Genomic DNA, 24,338 nt, shown 5'->3' with positions numbered 1-24,338 from the left:
TTTATCAATTTATTGACCTCTAATTTTTGGTTCAGGGAGATCTGCATTTTATGGAAAACTCAAAATGATTAACCAGGATTGCTAACTTGACAACAGGGAATATGTAAAGTATTGGAAATACATATTTGTGAGGTTTGTGAAAGTGATGGCAATCTTAACTGTGAGTCCTCTGTAGATGCCACCTATGATGTCATCTTTGATCTCATTGTTAATCCCTGCTGTGTTATGTATGTATTTTTGGGCTGAGCAACTGATCGGGGAGTTCTGAGTTAAGATTGTCGTCACTTCCCACATCTGCCAAATTTTATTGATTTTGTTGCAACAAATTGGATAATCTTAAGTAAAGTTTTTCACTAAATTCCAAGGATTTGGTTAGGCTTTATCTTCTACAGGGCCCACTAGCCATGGTGCACCAATTAGCGAAAGAAACAGTGCATTTTAACAAACCTAGTCCGCTGGCTAGTAACAAACCAGATCTCACGGGCTGTGGCTTTCAGCTGGGTCTACTGTCCACGCTGTGACAATTAGGAAAAAAGACCATGGAGATTTAGTCATGGTATTCGGCCGTGGCCCATACCCTCCTCACTATTAACCAGATTCCACCGGCCAGGCCAAGGCAACTAAAAGAGCATTGGGCCCATGTCCCTTTTAAAAAAAAAAAAAAAAAAATAAAATGTTTACCCCCTTTATTCTACATGGCAGTTTCCCCTGAAAAATTGTGAAGAAACCTACAATGTCACCTCAACTCTGCCTTTTATTACTATGCTTATCATTTCTGCGGTAATGCAGCATGTGCTGGTTACTGCAATAATGGCAAAACTCGAAAATGTAAAAGTCTTCCCCATCCCTATTGTCCCTCTCCACGGGCACCCCCTCATCCTTTCTGGGCGACAACTGTGTACATCCTCCTTGACCCTCGCCTATCATCTACTTTAACCTGCCCGGCTTGTGATGTGTTAATGCGAGATTCCCACAATATCTGCTTCAAAGCAGACTCTCCAGCCCCCACCCCAAACTCTCCAAATACCCTCTTTCACCACAACCATCTTTATCTTAATGTCAAACCATCCCATTCCCTCATCCAATAGAGCCCTTTTCTTTTTCAGCTTCCTGTATCATTACCAAAGAATTTGCTTGCTTCTCGTCAAAAAGTGGTGGTTTTCTTTTCTAAAAAGCATCGCTGCTGCAATGTACCATGTGAGGTATACCATTGTTTTTTTGGAATGGGACACCCCTTATCCGTCCAGTATTTTTTTTGTCTTTACTTCTGGAAGGATTTACTCAAATCAAAAGAGGAATATCTGCGATGCTATATGCACAATGTTTTCCTTATTTGTTGCACGTTTTCACGTTATGGCTATTCAATGGAATCACCCTTTTCTTTACGGGAAAACAAATGAGAGTTGGCAGAAACACTTTTTTTTGTTTTCTTAAGAACATTTGAACTGTTTAACAAACTTTCCCCAAACCTTTTGGTTGGAGGCACACATGGCAAACATTCTTCTTGGATAATGTCAGCCAAATCCATCATGCCAGTCAAAATTTATTAGCAATAGAATTGGGGAAAGTGCATGATAAAATCAATTTACTTACCTGTATAGCTGCTATAATATATATATTTTTTTTATTTTTTGTGTGTGTGTGTGTGTGTGTGTGTATTCATGTTATGTAAAGTAGACTTTCTCCCGAATTTCTCCATCAAATTACAGTTCCCAATACAGTGAAACCTGCCAGCATTAAGTACTTTAAAATGTACGGTATATGTTGAGGGTTGGGAGGGTTAGCTGGATGGGTAAGGGTAGATGAATAGTTGGGTAAGGGGTGGTAGGTGGGTATAGGGGGTGGACCCCATTTGAAAAAAAAGAACATGACACACAGTAACTACCACTAAGTAAATTACCACTCTGTGATTTCTGTTGATGAACTTGCATAGAATATGTAGTGTAACAAGTGATTATAGTTTCAATTAAATGATTAAACAGTAATTGTGTAATGGCTATATTGAATAACACAAATTAAGCCACAATGGTTGTTTAAGCTCATTTAAAATTAAGTGTTACATTCTATATCCAGATCGTTCTTGTTACTGAATAATAATACTTGTATATTTTTTGGTTAGAGTGAATACTTCAAGTGTTGCTCAGGGGTCAATGTCTCCTCTAAAGTCCTCCAAAGTCACAGCAGCTACCTCAGCAGCTGCAAAAAGAATAGGCCGAAGCTCTACATCTGCCAGTTCCAGGTTAAAAGGGTAAGATTGACCGTAAAGAGGTGTGCATGGCTACAGGCGCCCATGTTCCTTTTTTTAGCACCCATTCTTTGCAATATACCTCTAAACTGTCCTTGATTTTAGCCATGGGTGTTTTACATGCTGATACTTTCATGCTTCATATAGGAAAATGTAATTGACAAGTCTCTGAGTACATGAGTTTTTGTATAAGGCAGGCTTGGCTCCAGGAGTTGTGCATACCATGGTGCCACTGGACAACAGTAGTTTAAAGGCAGATCATTTCTCGGTTTCATTTACAGCCCTGATATGTAGTAAGGGCATATCCTAATCTAAAACTGATGTTTATCACTCACATGCAGAGTTTTCCAAATCATTCATTTGATGTGTAACACAAGTAAGAAAGCGAAGAGACCAGAAGTTTTAACTTAAGATATTGTTAAATGTGTAGCTCCTTGTGTGCTTCATTTAAATGTGTTTGCACGATAATCTTTCCCTATGTTGTCCAAGTTTGTTTTCCCATTTGTTTTATTGTCTTGACTGCATGAAATCTTCACATGTATACATATGTTGTGTATTTTTTTCCCCATATTTCCATTCAGCTTTTCCATAAACTCCAGGCTAGCCAATTCTCTAGGGAACCTGAAAGATGCTTCAGATGATGCATGCAGCAAACTGACACCTTCACCCTGTAGGACAGGTTATTCTCAGACCCATTCCTCCAGCTACTTGAATGGCAGCTCTCAGCATATGCCCAGAAATTACCAAGAGCTAAACAACAACCAGTATAACCGAGGGAGCGGCAGTAATGGCAGCAGCAACTTCAACAGTCCTACCCACCTTCACAGCACTGTGGCCGATGATTACAGCAGCTACCGACCTACGTATTCTGGGCTCAGCACGCCGGCAACACGCTACCTGAGTCGTTCCATTCCTGTAAGTTTCCAGGTACAACTTGGCAAATGGAAGCGGGGAAGAAATCTATCTGCTTTACAGCTTCCCAAAAAGCTTCTGCAAAAGAAGTCTCGCTCAACTCAAAGGTCATCCTGACCCCTTCATACCTTTCAAATACAATCTTTTTGTTCTACTATCTTTTTGTCTTGTCACATAATCTTAATCTTTTCATGCCATTGCTCCTTTAAATTGAAGACTGGGCTGATCTTCTTTTCTTTTTCTTTTGCTAACTAAATTAGTTAAATCGAAAATGATCAAATCCTTTATCCACATGCTTTCTATTAAATCCCGTTCCTCTACTTTTCTCTTTAATTTATTGTTTAATAATGTGATGTTAATTTTAGTAAAGCAGCTGTATATTTAAATAGAAGGTACTAAAGATTTGTTTTAAGAGATAGTTGCTCCCAATTTCTCTTTAATATACAGTGCTTGCTAGACACTAAAGTGAACCTTGCTCCCAAATATAGTACATTATTTCTGAGTACCTTCCCTTTCACAGGAGGGCGCTTTACAAAGGAAGTGGGTGCTTTTAAATTCATAACAGCTTGGGAAAGGCACTTCATGGCCCCCTCCACAAGCCCTATCAGTTGCAGAGGGCATGGGAAGCCACTTCCTAGTGGCACCCCCTTTCATTGCCGGGTCCACACTGTGTTTACTTTTTTAACTGTGGCCAAGTGATTAATGCCAATATTGTTTTCTAAAATAGTTATGTTAGTCCGTTTTAAATTGATTACAGCTGCTAAATAGCAATTGGTTAATGGTACTTACTGTGACTGTGCAGTGGTTAACTTGATGGGTACAAGTAACATGAATTCTACTGCATCGCATGGTTTTGGAATGCCCTGACCCTGAAATGGGGGCTATTCCCATTGTTCCATTTATTGTTCCATTTATGAAGTAAATGTAATTCAGTTTGGCGACCATTATTCAAGAGGCTTTTAATGTATAGGGTGCCCATTCCTATAGTACCATTACCACAGGCTTGACCAACCACCTCCATTTTTGAAGTTTCTCCCACTTAATTTAAAACCTCAAGCGAGACAAAATATAAGTTGGATCTGTGTGTATTTTTGAAAAGCAATTTTTATTGATCACTGCTTACCTGGATCATTTTTTTGTTTTATAATATGATTACCCCAAACAGACAATGTGCCCTTCCAATGTAGCATACCCCTACAAGGCATTTAATGGGCATCTACATTGGGTGCCATACAGACGACCTCCCTGCACCGATAAATGGTGAAGACAAGTTCTGCTATTCTTGAAAGTCTCATCACTACTTGATCTCAAACCGCTCCTCGTCAGGGAAATAACTGTATTAATATGCAAAGCATATGGACCTACTGCAGATTCATGCGGGAAAATGACATATTATTTGACTTACAATATGTCAAAATTGATTTTCAGAACCAGCCACGTGGAAGCGTTATGATAGACCACTATGTTTGATGAACAGGGTATTTAACACTTGGGTCTAGCCAAACTCTGTCAAGGTAAGCATGGACCAAGCAGTAAGGCAGACATCAGGAGATATATGGGGGTAGCATAGTAGTACAGTTCAACCAACCTAGGAGTACAACATACTATTTTTATTAAGCCTTTAAGTCACTAAGCAGGTAAAGTAAAAGTGTCTATCCCCAAGTCACTATATATATATCTATATATCTATATATATATCTATATATATAGATATATATATTGGCATTTATAACACACTTTTACACAAGTGTTTCAAGGTGCGGCGAGGCAAGGGGGGGGGGACAAAGGGAGGACAGATAACGATCTTACTAGGCCAGGTGTCATTCAGATCGCGCGTGCAAGCGAAGGAGGGGGAAGGGAGAGGGGAAAGTGTAGTACATGGGAATGTAGAATAAATAAGATAAATAAAACGGCCAGCTAGTGGCAAGTGCAAGGAAGTGCAGACATAAATGCTGGTAGGGGGACTGTAGGGATACAGAAAAACGGTCCCCAGGTGCAGGGGTTGCCAGGGAGGCAGTGCAGGTGGGCAATTGACGGGGCCTGGGCCAGAGATCAGAAAAGTTGGCCAGGTAACCAGTGCAATGTTGGTCAGGAATTCAGCAGGGGAGAGGAGGAGAGAAAGCAGAAGCAAAGAGGAAGGTTTTGAGGTGCTTCCGGAGATGGCTCTCCTCGAGTTTCAGGGAGGCAGGAAGGCTATTCCAGAGAGAGGCCCCTGCCGAAGAGAGTGATCTGCCACCAACTTGTTGCTTGGAAAAGCAACTGACCCTGAGGGAATTGGAGGCGGATGATCGAGGAGCTTGAGAAGGAAGATATTTAGGAAGAGAGAGTTGAAGGTATTTCGGCCCCAGGAGGTCTTGTGAACAATGCAGAGGGTTTTGAACTTAATCCTCGCTGCCACTGGGAGCCAGTGCAGAGATTTCAGTCCTGGAGAGATACAATCCCTGGGCTTTAGGTCAAGGACAAGTCTCGCAGTCCTATTCTGGATAAGTTGCAGATGGCGGAGAGTGGAGGCAGGCAGATTTAGATAGAGGCTGTTACAATAGTCCAGTTTAGAGAGGACCCGGGCTCTGGAGACAGTGAGCTTCTGGGGGAAGGAGAGGAAAGGAAGAATACCTCTAAGGAGGTGCAGCTGGTAGTGTGACTTCTTAGAGACGTCAGATATGTGAGGGGAGAGGGAGAGTGCAGAGTCAAAGATGTCTCTGAGGTTTTTTGCCTTGCAGGTGGGAGTAGGAGGGCGGCCAAGAGAGGCCGGCCAGAGAGCTGCAGGGAAGGGGACAGTGGGTGTGCCGATGAGTAGAATCTCAGTCTTACTTGTATTAAGGCAGAGGTCGTTGGCGGCACACCATTCCTGGATGGCAGACGCAGTCAGAGATGAGGGAAGGAGAGGAGGAGGAGGCCGAGGGTAGCCTGAAAATGAGCTGGGTATCATCCGCATAGCACTGGAAGTTGGGACAGAGAGCGGCGATGCGGTGGGCAAGGAGTGCCAGGTATTGGTTGAACAGCCAGGGAGAGAGGTTAGATCCCTGGGGGACGCCATAGGTAGAGAAAAAGATGTCGGAGAGTAAGGATCCAAGTTGGACCTGGGAGGTTCGGTTGGAGAGGAAAGCGGTCAGCCACGCCAGAGCCTGACCAGTGATACCCAGGTTATCACAGAGACGGATGAGCAGGATGGCATGGTTGACAGTGTCAAAGGCAGAAGAGAGATCAAGCAAGATAAGAACGCACAGGGTGTTAGAGTCAAGGTTGGTGAGCAGGTCTTCACGGATGTTCATGGGAGCAGTTTCCGTGCTTCTGGCAGCTCTGAAGCCAGACTGATGGTCATGAATACAACCAACAGATTCAGTGTGAAGATTGAGCTGGGAAATGGCCAGTTTCTCCAGGAGCTTGCCCAGGAAGGGAGTGATGGAGATTGGCGATAGTTAGCCAGGCAGGAGGGGTTGACAGAGGGTTTCTTAAGAAGAAGGTGCACAAGGGAGTGCTTCAGGGGGGGGGGGGGAAGAATCCAGTGGCAAAGGAGTGATTGCAGAAATCAGCCAGGGCAGGAGCCAGGGAGTCGATGTGGTCCTTGATAGTTTTGGAGGAACAGGGGTGAAACTGTTTCGACAAGACATTCATAGATCGGACTTGTCTAGAAACCTCGTCTGCCGAGAAAAGGGGAAAGGCAGAGAAGGAGGGAAGAGGGGTGGCTGCAGAAGGGTCAAAGGAAGAGCAGGGAATAGCGGGAGGGGGGCGCGAGAGGAGGAGAGTGAGGACAGGATGTCCTGAGTTTTAGAAATGAAGCGAGAAGCCAGTGCCGTGCAGAGGGCCAGAGAAAGGCCTGGGAAGGGAAGGAGAGGAAGAGACTGCGGCAGGATTGGCCAGTTCCTTGCAGATTTTGAAGAGTTTGGCCGAGTTGTTAGATGCCGCAGAGACGTGGGCTGGGATGTGAGCGATCTTCTTGGTGAGGACGGAGAGCCGGTATTGCCTTTGCAGCAGGCCAGTTTGTCAGACAATGAACTTGAAGCACACCATTTCCTCTCGGGCCACCCTACACTTGCGTTTAAGGCAGACGAGGTCTGAGTCATACCGGGAGTTACATTGTCTCATGACAGGGGAAAGGATATCAAGAGTACCAGATATAGAAGAGTGGAGCGTGGAGAGGGCTGTGTCAGGGTGAAAGTCAGCCAGGGGGGAGGAGGGGGTGAGAAGGTGGCGGCGAAAGCCTCATCTGACACGCGCTTCATGGGTCAGATGACGAAGAAGGTGGGTGGCAGTGACGGAGGTGGCTTGGCCTGCGGGGTAGGGATGGTGAGGCAGGAGGATAGGAAAGTGGTCACTCCAGGAAAGAGGAGGGGAGAGAGGGACAGAGGGGAAGGTCTGGAGAGATCAGAACATCGAGAGTGTGCCCTGCAGAATGAGTCTGCCCAGAGGGTAGAATGATGAGTGAGAGAGAGTCGCAGAGGTCTCGAAGGAGTCCAGAGGGGGGACAGGAGGCATCCAGGTGGATGTTGAAGTCTCCAAGAAGGAGGAGTTGAGGAGGAGAGATCCGCCCACTCAGAGGAAGGAAGAAATCTGACCAGGTGGCCGATAAATAGTGGCCACAGTAAGGGAATTGCTAGGCGAGAGAGAGAGCCTGAAGACGAGGCATTCAAAAGAGGAGTAAGCCTGCGTAGGAGTGACAGAGGCCGGAATCCACTCAGGGAAGATAAGGGCTACACCCCCGCCAGAGCGGTTGGGCCTGGGCGCGGAGAGTTATCTTGTAGCCATCAGGTAGGAGCGAGTCAAAGCTGGTGACAGAGCTGGCCGTGAACCATGTCTCAGTGAGACCGAGGGCATCGAGGTCAAGTTCTTCAAGAAGACGGCAGATATCAGAGGAATGTTTGACAGCAGAGCGGGAGTTAAGAGTGGCCATGTGGAGAAGGTTGCCCTCCTTGAAGTACTTCTGTTGAGGGGTACTGATCAGAAGTACGCCCTGCAGAAGTGTAGAGTGCCAGAGAGGGGGGGATGTCCTTTTTAAACTTCTTCCTACCAGACCTGGTGAGGAGAGCAGGATAGTCAATAGAGAAGCAGTTGGAAAAGATAGGGGAGACCGAGAGCACCATAGAGTAGGTGGGAGAGGAGGGGGGGGTGCCAGGGGTAGACAGACAAGACAGCAAGAGGAAAGTGAGTAGAGCTATGGGACAATACGATGGCACTCGGGAAGTGAGTGCAGAAAAACACAGGACATTCTAGGACAGGAGAGAAGACGTACCTAAATTTGCAATTCCAAAGAGGGAGAAAAGACCTAGGTTTCAGTTTTAGTGGCGCAGATGCAAGTAAATTTAAAACCAGTGAAAAGCCACCTAAGTTTGAGAATCCTAAAGAGGGAGAAAAGGCCTAGGTTTCACAATGCAATTTTAGTGGTGCAGATACAAGCAAATAAATATATTTGTGAGGCTTGTGGTTCTGCTTAGAGTCACATGATTTGCATAGGCCGACATCTAGTGGTTGGTGCAGAGTAATACATGATTTCTTTTTAAAGTCAAAAAGAGGACGTCATATCCCCACTGTGACATGTACAGTACCCATGATCCTTCAAGCGTTGAGGTCCTCCGTTTTATTTTCCTGCTATCGGGTTGGTTGCATTATGTGGAGTTCTTCAATTGCTATATTCTTAGCTTGTGATCGTGTGATATTTGATGTATATATTATACTTCTACTTCGTTGCTGTCCTCATCCCCGAAACCGCTCGAGTCGATCGCCACACGTGGTTCTTAAGTTTCCTGAGGATCGACAGCCTACTCGGTCTCCCGGCGCAAGCCTACACTGTAGGGAAAGTGGGGTGAAAACATATACACTTATGTATTTTAGAGGTGTATATCTCTGTATATGTATTTCCCCTTTAATATGAACTGTTTTACTCTCCACCTGCTTCTACCATGGTAAATATCCCTTTTAAATGTTGCCCATCATGCAACTAAATATTCTACGGGAAAGATGCACACAATGTTTGTAACTATTGTCTTTCAAGAGACCACCAGGAAAATAGATGTCAAGCGTTGTAAGCTCTTCAGACCGAAGATGCTTAAGAATTGACGGTCAAAATACGGGGTGGCCTACACGATGCAGGCTGAGGCAGCCACAGAACACCATGCCAGTGTGGAGGAGTATGAGGAAGATTACCGGTTTCGCTAGCAACACTGAGTATGATAGGGTAGCATTGATTTCCTGTGTGCCAGTCCCCAGCTTGGAACGGCAGTCGTCAAGGTCTGTTATGGAGGCTTCCACTGGCGACAAGTGTGAAGGTATCATGAACCAAGACACGGGCAACATTTGGCTTTTCACTTAATTCATAATTATTTGTTACAGGCTTTCACTTTGTTAATGCTGAACAGTTTTCAACACTTTCATAATAGCGCATCATTCGCTTTTCACTCGTGCTGCATTTTCACATAATTTTCCATATCTTCTTTTCGGTATTCAATGTTATATTTTCCAAAATTCTTGGCAATTTGTTTGTGATTCAATTTTCTTTCATTCGGTTGCAAACCCCATTCTTAGAGGTTTCAGTTTGATTGGTTCTGTTAAATGTCCACTTCCCGCCCCTGGAGCGCCCCAGTACGGGTGTTCCCTTTCTCACTCTCACCGGGGCTTGTCTGCTCCTCCGGCGGTCTTCCAGCTTGCCTCCAGCTTCCACTTACTGCCCGGATACACATCGGGAGCTGCAACGAGCAGCACTCGCCACCTGTGAACCTCGCGAGCGGCCCACAGCAATTCAGTGTCTTCTGTGTTCCCAGCTGCAGGTCAGAACATGCGTTATAGGGGACTGTAGCGGCTCCGACCATCTCAATACCCGCTCCAATCGTAGTGCCTCTCACTCCTCTACAGTACACAGCATCATCTCCACCGGCCCCTTTCCAGCCTGCTCCAAGCCTCGCAGCTGCAACTTTCTTACCGGGCATGTCCTCTCCGCTCTCCATTTATTGACCTGCAGCCTCTCAATAGGTTGCAGGTGCAAGTTCTTTTCGCCTGATGTAAGGAAGGCATGGTATCAAACAGTAAGACACACAAGTGATCACAGTTCAAGGGTGTTTATTGAACTTCAATTGGGTTTGAAAAACGCCTATATAATCTTAAATCTAAATATGGGAGTAAGCTACGACCATTAAATAACGCAGTCCTAGTCGAGTCTGTCAAAATAAAAAGGCCTATACTAATAAACCTGTGGCCAATCCTTACTTCTAAATACAAATAGTGTGGGAAACAATGGTATGCAAAAGAAAAGTGTTCAAGAAATGTCAGGATATTCAAACCGTTGGCTTACCTTCCCCATGTTTTCATCACGGGACAAGGCGGCACACTCGTTGGCTTCTCTAGCACCAGGATGCAGTTAAAAACCTCATGATCAGCCCTTTCTGTCTCTTTGCCATCCAAAGTCTGTTATTTCAGAGGGCCGGATGCAACACAACAAACATTAAAGTTCCTTTCTTAGCATTTCACATGTACAACTTTTGGGTGATTTTCTTCGCCCCGGCTCCCCTGCTGCCAGGCTCAGACCCACTTTAACACAAAGCTTTTGTTAGGGAGAATTCTCAGAAATGTGCTAATTCCCTCCACCTTAGAGACCCCCAGCAACTTTGCTGGATTTTGAGGACTTGATTTTTTTAACCTGGAGAGAGTGAGAGCCTTTTTTCTCACTCTCTCATGTATGTTAATATGATTTTGTACGGTTTCTTTTGGTTGTGTAGTCTGACAAACTCTAGGCATCATCTTTTACATTGTCAGCACCTTCATTGCAGTGGCAAAGGGAATTCTTTCAGATTTCCTAAAGGTTAAAATACCTTCTCTGGGATAAACTACTGTTTCCCAGAGCAGTAAAGTGAAATTGACTTAACTTACATTTTGTAACTTTGTAGACCCAGCACACACTATCTTACAATAGGGTGCTGGAGGCGTTACCTAGTATCCCCTTTGTCTAGTTTCTCATGTAACTTTTTTTACGTTACCCTTTTCTCACTGAATGGCTGGTGGCAGTGGTTTCGTTTCCACTACCATGGTGTGCATTTACCGCGTGCTGCATTCGCAGCTGCAGTAAAGCACCCAAGGATGCAATTTTTGTCAAAATGGCCCGGTCTTCTTTTTTTTGCCATTTCTTTGTGGAAAGGTCCTTCTTGAGATTTACTCTGCGCGCCAAACCAGGTTTGGTCCCATTGTTTATTTTATTATTTCATTTAGTTTATACAAACTTTTTGAAATATTTTCCCTTCGATATACATTTACAAAAGGCAGAGATTTCGCAAACAGCCCTATTGACCCAAGTTAGCACAGTTTGTTCCATTCATCACATAGAAAGGTGTCGGAAGCAGACTAAAAGAGAGAGGCTATTCACGATGGAGTAAAATTCAGTCCACGTTTATCACAGCTACTATACGCTCATCAGTGTATGTTGTTTCAGTTAGTCTCTCCGGTTGCTGTTTCGGCATCTCTGCCTTTTTGTAGTTTCCGATTCTTGAGATAATATCTCTTAATTTTCCGTTGATAATAAGATTTCCAATTTTTGTAGGAAATTTGTCAGGCCAAAAACATCTTTCTGTAGTGGATTTGCAAATTTCAACCAAAGCTCCCCTCCTGATAGGGTTGCGTATTGGTTAATTACCTTGCTCAGATGCACAGTTCTCAAATCTGTTAGACCAGAGCAATATAACGTGAGATGTTTTAATGTCTCAGAGTGGTCATTACAGAATCGACAACTCTCTATCGCATCAGGCTTCCGATATCTCAAGGCTAAACTTGATCTTGTGTCAAACAGATTTAACCTGAATTTTAGGAGCATCCTTCTGTGTCTGGCATTAGCTGTTTTTACCACATATTGCAGTTGTTTTTTGTGGTCCTTTGCTTCAGTTGCCGCCTCTTTCATCAGTGTATGGCGATTTCTATCGTCCACTGTTGCACACCAATCTCGTACCCATAGCTTTTTTTTCACATAGTTTGGGTTAGTTTTCAACATTTCCGAGTTGGTGCCTATTTCAGCAAGATGGCTTTGGCATATGTCAATCCATTTTTTCAATACAGATTCCTGTTTTCCTTCCATTGCGTCTCGTAATATTACAAATTGTGGTGTACATTCGTCAATAATTATTTTCCTGTAGGTCGACAGCATGTTCCACAAGACTCGTGCATTTATGGATATTAGATTTAGTTCATACCGTAGACATGCGGTTGGAATGCCTTTTTGTAGTTGAAGGGCACGCCTCCAGTATTGATTTTCTAGTTGTCCTCATAGATTCGAGGCAACTCCTAGAGCGCATTCTGCTCCATAAATCAATGTTGGGACTGCTTTTTGGTTGCAGTGGGCTAAAACAGGTAGCAAGTGAAACTTTCCATATCTTTTGTTTATTATCAGACCTTGACATGCTAGTTGTTTGCATTTTTGCTATGCGTTTTCGGCCCACGGAGCATCATTTATGTTGCTGTTAGTCCACATTCCCAGGTATTTTACCTTTTTGACGCAATTCAATTTTTCTTTGTTCAGTTTCCAGGTCAAATTATTTCTTTTGACTTGCTTGTTATTTCGAGTAAGATCTTGTAGAATTATGACTTCCGATTTTGCAGGATTGATTTTGAGTTTATTTTTCTCCACACATTCTTCCAGACTATTTAGTTTTCTTGCCAGTCCAATAGATGTTAAATCGAGCAGTACGATATCATCTGCATATAGCAACCAGTTTACGCTCGTTCCATTAATTCTCGGTGGATTGGAGTTTACTGCTTCGATGGATTCTCCGATATCGGACAGGTAGAAGCCAAATAGTCGCTGCCAATGGGCAACCCTGTTTTACTCCTTGGTTTGTTTTTATGGATTCACTGAGCGTCCCCCCAGCATCTAATCTGATTTTAATTTCCGTGTCGGTGTGTAGCTCTTTAATAGGATCTAATAAGTTTCCTGGACAATTCCGTTTCTCCAGTTTATCCCAGAGCATCCCACGATCGATGGTGTCAAATGCACTGGACAGGTCGACAAACGCAATATAGATCTTCTTGTGTTGACGGATGGCTTCCATTTTAAGGAAATTTATGATTGCCAAATTTAGGCCACAGCCGACACCCTTGACAAATCCTGCCTGTCGAACATCATAACTTTGAGATTTTTGAATCCATTTAAGCAGTTTAATCTGGAGTTGAGTTGCAAATATTTTCCCCAGCACATCTAGAAGGGCTATTGGGCGGTAGTTTCTTGGATCAGTGCGTGCGCCTTTTTTGAAAATTGGTACAATAATAGCGCTTCGCCAAGTGGTCGGAATCATTTTCTCCTGCAAAATGGAGGAAAATAAAGTGTGACACAAGTCTGTCCATAAGTCAGGACGTTGTTTTAGAATCTGATTTGTAAGCCCGTCTGGACCAGGGGCTCTGGATGTGCTGAGTCTCATGATATTTTTGTGTATGTCTTCATTATCTATTTTGATAGACCAGTCATTGCTCAGATTGGATGGTTTGCTGCATGTTATGTTATTGTTGTAAAATGTATCAGAGTAGTGTTTGACCCAATCTTTCTCCGACACCATGTTTTTTATTATAGCTTCTTGTGGTGTCGCTATGTTGTTCAGATAGGTCCAAAATGCACTGGTGTTCCTTTTGGTTATTGTTTCCATCATTACTTCTGCATCTCTTTGTAGCATAGCATGTTTATGACTAATCAACCAATTCTTGTAGGTTTGTCTCATTTGTTTCGTCTTTCTTTCGCAAATAGCACGAATGTTGGTTCTTTTCAGCTTTCTCAGTGCTTTGCTCAGCTCTTTCTTTTTGGTGACAATCTCACGGTCCCAAGTATGTCATTTTGTAAAGTCAGGTCTTGGCTTCACAGTTTGCTTCTCTCGATATGTTTCCAATAGAGCGGCATATTCAATTTTCCCTGTGGCAGACCTATTCTCCAGTGATTTTTTTCAGCTTTTCTAACTTATTTTGGGTAAGCTTTAATCGATTGCGCCCTGGCGCCACAGTCAGATTTGTACATTGATAGGCGATTTTCTCTTTTATACGGTGAATCTTCAGAGTTGTTTTTAGCATACAGTGATCGCTCGCCTCCATTTCAATAATGTCCAAGCGAGCAACATCCTGTTTCATTCTCTCTGACACAAACATGTAATCGATGGTAGACTGTTGTTGGTCCCTTTTCCATGTAAAATGTGCTGGAATATCACCTGGCGTTTCACCATTAAGAATCTTCAGATTCCATGCTTTCATTTCTTGTAACCATGCGGAGATAGTTGGATCTCTAAACTCTTTCCCATTTGCATGGTCACTTTTAGTGTCATCTTTTAAGCAGTTTATGTTAAGATCGCCACAGATCAGAATCTTGGATTCTGTCCCATTGTCTTTGATATTCGAGATTGTTTCCGTGACTAGGTCCAGGAATGTTTCTGTCTGCATAGCAGTGTGTTGCCAGTAGACATTTATCAATGTTAATTGATCTGTATTTCTAGGTTGCTGTGTCGGCAATTTAATCTCAACTACTTGTATATATGCTGATACATTTTTTGCAGATAAAATACGTATCCCACTTTCAAGTTTAACAAGTGTGAGCAGCCCCGACATAGGACGTCCTTTGGCTCCTTTGATTGCAGTATTAAAAGCAATCTCGAAGCCGTCAGCTACAGGCAGATGCAAGAGCCAGGTCTCCTGTAGGCACAGAATATCCACGTCTTCTAAGTTCATTGGAATTTCACCGAACAAATGTCTGTGGCCTCTAGTATTCCACGAGGCAATACAGATCTCCTCCTGTTGACATGGTCTCTGGCATTAGCTCTTGTTACAACAGTTGATGGTTTGGGCAACCCCAGTCTTGTTCCTCTCTGGGTTTGGGACAGCTTAGCTGAACCACTTTGTCGGTCTTACTGATCGTTATTTTGATCTGCTCATCTTCAAAGATCTGCTTGTCCTCACTCACACGAAGGGGCGACTTATTTATCTTGCACGTGGTCTTACAAACTCCCCCTGACTTGAGGGAGCTTTAGATTGCAAGTAGGCGGCCATCTGAGGGACATATACATTTCTTGGGCTCCTCCGGCTGATTGCTCTTATTAATTTCGGTGATATCAAACCCCAGGGAGTTCAAAGTGATGCTACTGTTTAATAGTAAGTCACAGATAGCTTTTGATGCTATGTGTAAAATAACACGGTCATGCTCACTTTCGTCTTCAAATTCCACAATTTGAATGTCCTCAGAGGCCACCGTCCTCAATTGCGGTATGTGGTGAAGTAACAGCATCACATTTTTCCGATTCAATATCAGAGCATCTTTTTCTTTTTCAATTTGTTCAAGCCGTATAAGGTATTTCCCCAATTTCTTCCGATCATTGTCTATTTTGGGTCGACGCTTCGTTTGTTTGTTGGCCGGTACATCTGATGACTCTGCCCCTCGTTTATAGCAATTAAATCTTATCTTTCTTGTTGTGGAGTGACATTTGCCAGTCCTTCTTGTGTTTATCTCCTGCTTAGGTGATTCGCTGTTATGCTTCATTGCTCGTGCGATGGGCTTTCTTGAAATTTCACTGCATGAATCAGAGTTCTTTTTGACTCTAATGTATGGAATTCTTGTTTATCGTTCTTAGCATCATAATTGGGTGATATTCTGTGCGGTTCATTGGTCATAGATCTTTTATCATTCGCGATTCAAATTCTTTTAACTTCTAAGGTGAGGAATTTCTCACAGCTAATGATTAAAGGTTTCGAGATGATTTCTTCCTGCTCCTTTACATCGACAGTTACCGTCCTTTGGTTGTTAGATGTGAAAGCCCTTGTTTCCGGGGCAGTCGATTTTATTGCTGGATACTTGTTTTGTGGCGACTCAGCCGACTCCCTGTTGCCGTTTGTAGGTGAACGTAGATCTATATTTATATTTGCCAAGGGCGGTTGAGAAGCCGTATGTGTGTCAGTGGCTGTGGCCGGTATCGTTTCGCTTTGATCTTCTTCGTAATCCTCATAAGTCGAGACGTTTAGCAGCTCTCCAGGGATGCTATCGTTTTTCTTAGAATGGTCCTCACCTGGCATATCGTGATTATTTTGTTCATCGGCTTTCGTTTTATCACTCTTTTCCGTGTTGGGATTTGTTGGTCCTTTATGTATCTTATCACAGGTTGTTGTAATACTGAAGCCTTTGATGTTTCTTAAAAACGTTCGCACCTGTGATCTTTGCTGGGGTTTCCTTTTTCTCATGTTTTTAGATTTCTTTTCTGTCAGTATGTGATTTGAGCCACTCTTTGTGGCAGCATTCTGTTTGTTTCGGTTGAAGATTGAAAATACTTCTTCTATGAGACAGATATCCTTTGCACTATTTTGCACTTGGGTCATGTTCGTTGGCTGGTCCTTGAGGGGGTAGGCTTTGAGTCTTATTATGGCCTGTTTGATTTGCCGTATCAGCTGGACCGGGAGTGTCACCCTTTGCTCCTATTACTGGTGCACCCGGACTCAGTTCAAGATCTGAGATCGTAATGGGTATATGTTTGGAAGGTGTAGACTGTGTTGCTTCATCTGCCGCTTGTTCGGACGGCAAGGTTCCCATAATCGTCTTGTGTGTACTACTTTCACTATGTTGCTCTTTTGATGATAGTTTGTCTTCCACTTCCTTACTGTATTTCACCTTTTGTTTGCATTTTTGAGGTGGCGCAATGGTGATAGAGTTTGCAGGTAAGGTATCGTTAATGTTTCCAGCCATAGAGCTTAGTTCAATTCCATAGTTTCCTTCAATTGTAGTTGTTCTCTCTTTGGGATTTGTGTCCATCTTTTCACCTGCAGTTCTTCTCTGATTGTCAGTCGCGTGATGTTTATCCAGTGTTGGCATTTTCGCATTAGATGATTTCAGCAGGGCAATTGCTTCTCTGGCAACTTCAGCAAACAGGCGCTTGTCTGTTGCACTGTTTTTGGTGTGCTCCAGTATTACCTTTACATTCATATCAGATTTCGCATATTCATTGGTCAAAATTTGTTTGGTCGCCGTTAATTCTTGTTCTATTGCCATCATTTTGGTGTTCATCATGGCTAATAGGGTTGTCTGGTCCTTGGCATTGTCGTTCAGATGTTCATAAAGTTTCATATAAGGTGCCAAGGATATGGTATTAGCCGCCATTATTATGGTGTTCAGATTTTCAACTATTTTTTTTGCAAGAGTTTGTGCTAATGTTTGGGTGGGCTTTTGGCGTTTGTAGCATGGCCGTTTAAATCTTGCTCCCCAGAATGTCTGGGACTTTGTTGGTGGCTCAGAGAAGTCATTAGCAGCGGAGAATGGGGAAGGAAATTCAGTTTGTGGTTCCTTGGTTATTCTCTTTTGTGAATGCGGTACATACTCTTCCGTTAAAGATTCCAATCTCTTCCTTTTTGCCAGGGGGCGCAACCACGAATACAGTTTCTCATCCTGTCTGATATCAGGAGTTTGTAGTTGTGCTAGATTCATAGGTTTGATACCTTGAGCCCCACATGACTGATCATGTGGGCTGTCTGCATTTGGGTACTCTGAAGGTTGTTCTGTAGGTTGTTCTAAGTTTGGTTCAGGATGATGCAAGTTTCCAAATTTTGCATTGAGTTCTTTTAGGTCGCTTAAAACCTTGTCAACGACCACAATAGAGTTACGCCTGTTAGCACCAATCGTGGAACTGCCCGCTTCCTCATACAGGCAGTTCACGTTATCCCAATCAGGGCAAATCTGTAGGTTTCCTGCTTGATCTGTTGGCAATTTTTCACTTGGGAGATGAAAGCTGTTGCCTTCGTCAAGGGAATTGTCAGGCTCAGTTCCTGGAATCATTTTATCTTCCAACGTTACATTTTTCCAATTCAAATCTCCTGTTGGTAGATCTAGGGAGATTATCGACTTTTCAGTCTCAGGGCTGTGCACATTTGTGCCACTGATGTCACAATTGTTGGTAAGTACAGTGTCTTGACAAGCCGAGGATTGGAGAGTTGGGATGCTTTGGACAGTGTTTCCCACGTTGCTTAGGTGTAGACCAGTTGTGTCTCTAGTCCGCGTGATGCCAGCGCACGTTGGACTGGTCGACTTAATCGCCTCTACTTCCACATTTTCTGTGCACATAGCCCCACTCAAGTCTGCCCCAGTGGTCAAACCCACAGACGTTTTTGTACCTCTCTCTATGGCTGTGCCCTTATCCATGTTACCCTCCAGATCGATGATTATATTTGGAGTTAACGGGGTTGGTGTCAAGGATACTGGGGAGCTGTTACCTAAGCAGTCTAAAAAAACATCAGAGTTAGAGGACATGGTTGAGACACAAGTCCTTTTTCGTACAACACGGGCGCTTACCGGTGGGGGCAGGCCCATTTGCTCCGGTGACTCCTTTCCTCCGGCGGCTAACATTCGTCGCTGTTGCTGTGTTAGTGGATGAACTCCACCATCTGGACTAGTGTTCTGAATCAGCACTGCTTCGTTGTATGCCGTGTGTTCTAGACCAGAGGTGCTGGGTCCCTGCATAGATACGAATTGTAAAGCAGGAGTGCTTCCGCTTCCGTTCCTGGAATGTGGCTTATACTGAATTACCATCAGGGCTCCGAGCTCAGTGCCCCCGTGTCCACGTGCAACACGGACAACACACTCGCGGCGCTCCGCGTGTGAATGAGTGTTTTGTACTGGTCGCTCCACCTCCATGTCAGTAGAAAGAGAGAATAGACTGCAGCTCCTCAGGGAAACAACACGGACAACACACTCGCCGCACTCCGCCCATTGTTCCCTTTGCCGGGATTCACGAGTGAAGCCCGCTTCTGGCTCCAGGGAGTCTTGTGTAGGCAGGAAGTGAGGGGAGGTGCCCGAAACTCCGTGCTTAGTCTCCTAGGAGACCCGAATGCACTCTGTTGTGATTGGCCGACTGACTGTCCGGTAAGGACAGCCACCCTGCTGGGTGACTTACTGCTAGGCTGGAATGAATGGGAGAGAACTGAATAAAATGCAAGGCTTTTGGCTTGGAAGGCAGAGTCGACCACTGGATGAAGTAACCGAAGAAGAACTTGAAGAGGACACCTGCTGCAACTCTTGGACCGTTTACCCGGTGAAGCCCTGGTGCTGTGCTGAAACTCCAAATTCGTATCGACAGAGAAGCCCCTGCAAAGACGACTTCTCCCTTTGAGTTGGTGGCACCAATCAACTCCAAAGTAAGTCACCTGGACATCCATCTCTGAGCTGGTTGGATTTCCACAGAGTTGCTGCTGGAAACTGTATAGCCAGGCAGAGGAACACCAGATTGTGTGTTGCTTTTAAGCTGGCCTAGAGCTCCAGAAAAATCCTCCGGACTCCCAGGAAGAAGGACTGACCAAGCCTGAGCCCCCTCAACAGAGTGCAGGACCCCAGAAGCAAGGAAAGTCCATCTCGACAGCCAGGAACTGCGGTGTTGCTATTTGCGGTAGACGCGAGGAGCTGAAACACTGAACAGCCATTGAATTGAAGATTGCCGGTTGTGAGCAGTGGCCGTCCCATTGCAGTGCAGGAGTCCCCAGAAGTCCTCCCGCTTGTCCCCACGACTGAGGCCCAGGAACAGCCAGATCTGCAGAGCTGCACAGGAACAGAAGGCATCTGCTGCACCTTTCTTCATTCTAAAGGTACTGTAAAGTCTGAGAGAACTTACCTCTTACTGTAGAGTTGCTTGCCTCTTATACAGCTCACAAGTCTAATCTGCTTTTGGCCCTACATTTGATTCTTCTTTTCTTCAAAGACTTCTAAATCACTGTGCAAGGACTTTCTACTTGCCTACAAAGAAGTGCTTCAGCTCGTATAGACTTTTGCCTATTGACTTTGCCTCTTCCACTGAATGACTCTTATTGGGGGATCTGAAAGTATTTGCCTGCTTAAGAATATTGGTGGTCTCTTGTTTGTTCTAAAAATGTTTTCCTTTGACTTATTACTATATGATTCTAAATGCATCAGTGATCTATTAATGTCCCCAGCACCCTAGCAATTGATGTCACCTGAGGGTGTATGTAGTGTCTTTGGGCCATCCCAAAAGGGTATCTATCTACTGATTTAGAGATATTAAGAGTGTGTATTTCATGAAGTGTATTGGTGTTACTGTTATATTTCTCCCTTCTGAAGAAGGCTTATTGTAACTGATTGATAAATAAATTGATGATTGTTTATTCAAGAAACCTTGAGTGTAAGTGTTTATTTGAATACTTGTAACTGTACAGCTCACATTGACCCCTCTTGAGATAAGCCTGGCTGCTCAACACGCTACCAAAACTTTGTAGTACAAGCTTATACCAAAGGTTGGGTTTCCTATACCTGTAGTCAGAGTTGTTTGTAGTATTCCCAGAGGGTACTGCATACAGACTTTGCCTAACAGCTTTCAATTGATCTCCCTCTGCTGAGCTCAGACCAACTTTCTCTACTTTTTCAAGCTTTCTTTACTTTTTGAAATCGAAGACTTTCAACTGTGCGCAGGTTTTTGCTCAACCTGTCGCAGGGCCACTTCATTTCAGAATTAGTCGCTTTCTTCTTGATGTGATCTTTTTCTCACTTTCACAATTTTAAGCTGGATACCATACAGAGACTTTCGACTGAGCACCCACATGGTGCCAGGCCTCTCTGTCAAGGGTATTGTATCTTACTTTAAAAGTTAAATCACTTATCAGCAGTTCAACTTTACTCGTGTCCTTTATCACACGCGTTTTAACTATGTTCATTCCAGCGCTCGCTATACAATGTTGCTCCTTGCAACCTTGACTTCAACACAGACTGGTCTTGTATCAGTCTCCCCAACTCACCGGCTGTGTTGATTTCACTGACGCTGCTTTGTTTTTGGAGCCAAGGACAGTACCATGGCAGCTGGCGCTTCTCCCCACCTTGATTATTGACGTGGGAGGGTGCCGGCTACCTCCAACACACAATGCAGGATTAGTCAATATGGTTTCCTGATCTTAGGCTTTCTATTCTCAAGGTTTCAGGAAAGTAACGGTTCCTTGTCGAAATCCCCTTCTGTTTTGCCATGTTACTTCTCTCGTTAAACTGACATCTCGGAACTGCTGTGTCCTCGCAGGCTTTGCCTTGCTCAGAGTGTGCTGTCATGCTCCACCTTTTATCAGTGTGGGGAAGCTTAATGGAAGTTGTGTGTGTGTGTGTGTCTGTAATTGTCTGACCATTGTATTGGCAGATGTATACGGCTCAGGTGTTAGTCTGCATACCCTCATCGCGGGCTGACCGTGTGAAAACCTTCGTGTTGTAAATGCGGGGAGTGGGGTGGTGTAGAGTTCCTAAATATCCTACTTGGTAGGATGGGGTAAAGGTGTTACATGGAAGTGGATACCCCGTCTCTCCATCCAGTGTCCCTCTCTCAGAAGACCCCTCACCCAGGTGATCCTCCCACACTGGTCCAACCCCAGGAACTGGATCCAAAAGCGATGGCCGTGTCCTTGCCACCTGAATGACCGATCCCCTGGGGACTAGTGGGTGACCCTTGCAATTACTTTCTTCCATAGTCCCCTTCCTCGTCTCAGTACCAAAGTGGTAAAATTTACTAGAAGTGTGCATCATTCCTAGTTGCCTCTTCCTCATCCCAGTCTTTAAGGCATATGATTGTGGGATAGTTGATGTGTGTAGAAAAGAATGAGAATACCCTACTGCGGGGGTAGGGCTCATTCTCCTACAACAAATGAGGATACCATGTTTTTACCTGAAGACATCCCCCCACCCCCCTCTCCAAGGTGCCTCCACCCAGGTGATCCTTCCTTGCATATCCACCCCCAGGGACGGGATCCAAAAGCGATGGCCCTTCCCAGGCCACCTGAGCAGAGGATTATGGGGAGACGGAAGTGAGGATGCTCTCCAGGTTTCTCACAAAAGGCAAAACACAAAAAACACATTCATGGGATGGGTATTGCCTCTGACACCGCAGATTTTATCCAAGCACGCCGAACGGCAGAAATACTCTGTGCCCACTATACTGCATTCGTCGAAAAAACGGACAAAAGGACAAATCTCAGCACAGTCGTTATCACTAGACGCACGTTTCAAAAACATCAAAGCTGCTGGAAATAACCGCTTTGGCACCAAGCACATCATTACAATCCCACAAACATAAGGGACAAGCGCAATAAACAAACTGTTTAGACACCTGTAGAAAAATAGAAGTACAGCCATACAGAAGATACTTCCTCTTTAGCAGAGGCATTAAAAAGAAAAAACAGCCACACACAGAAGATCCCCTATTTGGACAAAACAAAGGTTTGAGCAAACCCTAGAAAATATGTCCTCCTTCATGAATTTTGGTGAGAAACATCCAATTAAAAGCAAACATATTGTATATGTGGAGGAGTTGCCATAGAAAAAGGCGAAGGAGGAACCCACACCCATTTTTGAAGATGTTTTAACGGATGATGACTGAGAGGCTACGTAGACACTGCAACTGATGGCTTTTACTTTCCCCCGTCATTGTAGATGACCGTATAGCATCGTCAATAGACGACCACATCTTATATAATGACCTGCTAAAGAAGGCTGCTGAATTATTTAAAGTAGAAATTCAGGAGTCGGAGGAATTCATTGCTGATATTCTCAATGAGAAGAAACAAATGGGGAAATACATTCCTCACTCAGTCAAAAGAAGATTAACTCCATCCCTTTCCACTTCAGATTTAACAAAGGTTAATCCCTACATTGAGAAGTGCTTTAAATCTACATCTACAGACCCTATGCATGTCAGGAGCCATCTAAAACCCGACTCCATGGCTGTCACCCCGACCCGTTAAAGGATGGGAACACCATTAGCCACGTCGGGGACACCATCTGATAAGGAAAGCAAAAGGATATCCGCAGTGGGGGAAAAAGTAGCCACATCAATGGCTTGCCAGATGCATATTGTTAATAATAGGGCACAGTGGGGTCAAATGGAGGATCTCGTGCACAACATACATGAGCCCCTAAGGTCGGAAATGCTGAAGGCTTTCTCAGAGGGCAAGCAAACAGCTAATGCTTTCATTAAAAATACTCTAAATACTGAGCCAGCTGGAAGAATAGTTGCTGAAAACACTCCTCAAAAGACATGCATGGTTAAGAGGCTCTCGATTTAGACCAGAGACTCGGACCACACTATTAAACATGCCCGTGGAAGATAGTGTCTTATTTGGCAAGGCGGGAGATTATGCTTTAGAAATTGCAAAAAAGGACCCGCAGACTCCAAATATTGAGGCAGATTATTAATAGGCCCTATCAGCAAAGCTGATCAATCTCTAACCGCCGTGGTTTTCATTGCCAAAGCTTCCCCATATCCTCATCAGTCTGGCTACATTTCTGGTACAGGCACAGCACATGGTATACCAACCAGGGACAGTGGACATCAATGCAATCCTCCTTTCCATTTAACATTTCCAAGGCAGTTTAGAAGAGCTTGAAACAGAGGGAGAGGATAAAACCACCAGAGTTTCGGGCCACACCCTCCAAACAGTGACTGATTCAGGCCCTCTTACATATTACCCAGTAGGGCAGGGGGTCACGTAACATCATTCGCCCCAAGCCTGGGAGCAGGTTGCATCAGACCATCAGAAAGCTGTTGTGTGGAATTTATATAAAAACCATGCAAGACGAGACACATAAGGATGCCATTAGAACACCTTTGTATTTTACAAGCAGAAATACAGATACTGCTAGAAAAGGAAACCATAGAACTGGTTCCGCTATCACAGGTAAACAAGGGTATTTATCCTGTGTACTTTCTTGTTTCAAAGGAAGATGAAACCAAGAGACTGGTGCTCGATCTAAGGCAAGCAAATGCATATGTCAAACCCCAAAAGTTCAGAATGACAATGATACAGGGAGTCATTCCTCCTCTCAAAAAGGGAGACTTCATGGTAACGCTGGATATGAAAGATGCATACTTTCCTATTGAATGCTGCCAGCACATCGAAAGTACTTCTGGTTCAAGGTAGGTCCTGCTCATTATCAGTTCAAGGCTCTTCCTTTTGGAATTGCATCAGCCAGCCCCTCGAGTATTCAAAAAGGTACTGGTGGTAGTAGCAGCGCACCAATTCAGAGATGCCGTTTCAGTGTACCTTTATCTGGATGACTGGCTAGTAACAGGAGAAACACCAGAGTTATGTCACAAGAATACCCAAAAAACGATCAATTTTCTCCAACTGGGAATTTCCATCAATGAAAAGCAATTGTTTAGTTCCAATAATCAAAACAGTTCTTTGGAGCAGTAATACACAAGGCGCAAGGGAAACTTTGTTCTACCCCGTC

The 24,338-nt window shown here is 44.1% G+C and overlaps 1 protein-coding gene across 6 annotated transcripts in view; it reads left to right on the top strand.

Annotated features, from left to right (window-relative positions):
- The window catches only part of CDC14A (cell division cycle 14A), a 1,359,412-nt gene that overhangs the window by 937,280 nt on the left and 397,794 nt on the right, over window positions 1-24,338 (top strand). For all 6 annotated transcript variants that reach the window (XM_069641577.1, XM_069641576.1, XM_069641579.1 and 3 more), the window contains 2 exons: window positions 2,120-2,248; window positions 2,827-3,160. In XM_069641577.1, coding sequence (XP_069497678.1) covers window positions 2,120-2,248; window positions 2,827-3,160 — 463 coding nt within the window. The remainder of the gene's footprint in view (window positions 1-2,119; window positions 2,249-2,826; window positions 3,161-24,338) is intronic.

Source organism: Ambystoma mexicanum, chromosome 1q (assembly GCF_040938575.1).
Source record: "Ambystoma mexicanum isolate Mex_15411 chromosome 1q, UKY_AmexF1_1, whole genome shotgun sequence".
NCBI classification, from domain to species: domain Eukaryota; kingdom Metazoa; phylum Chordata; class Amphibia; order Caudata; family Ambystomatidae; genus Ambystoma; species Ambystoma mexicanum.
The sequence above is the reverse complement of the archived record's forward strand: the minus strand, read 5'-3'. Positions and strand labels throughout refer to the sequence as shown.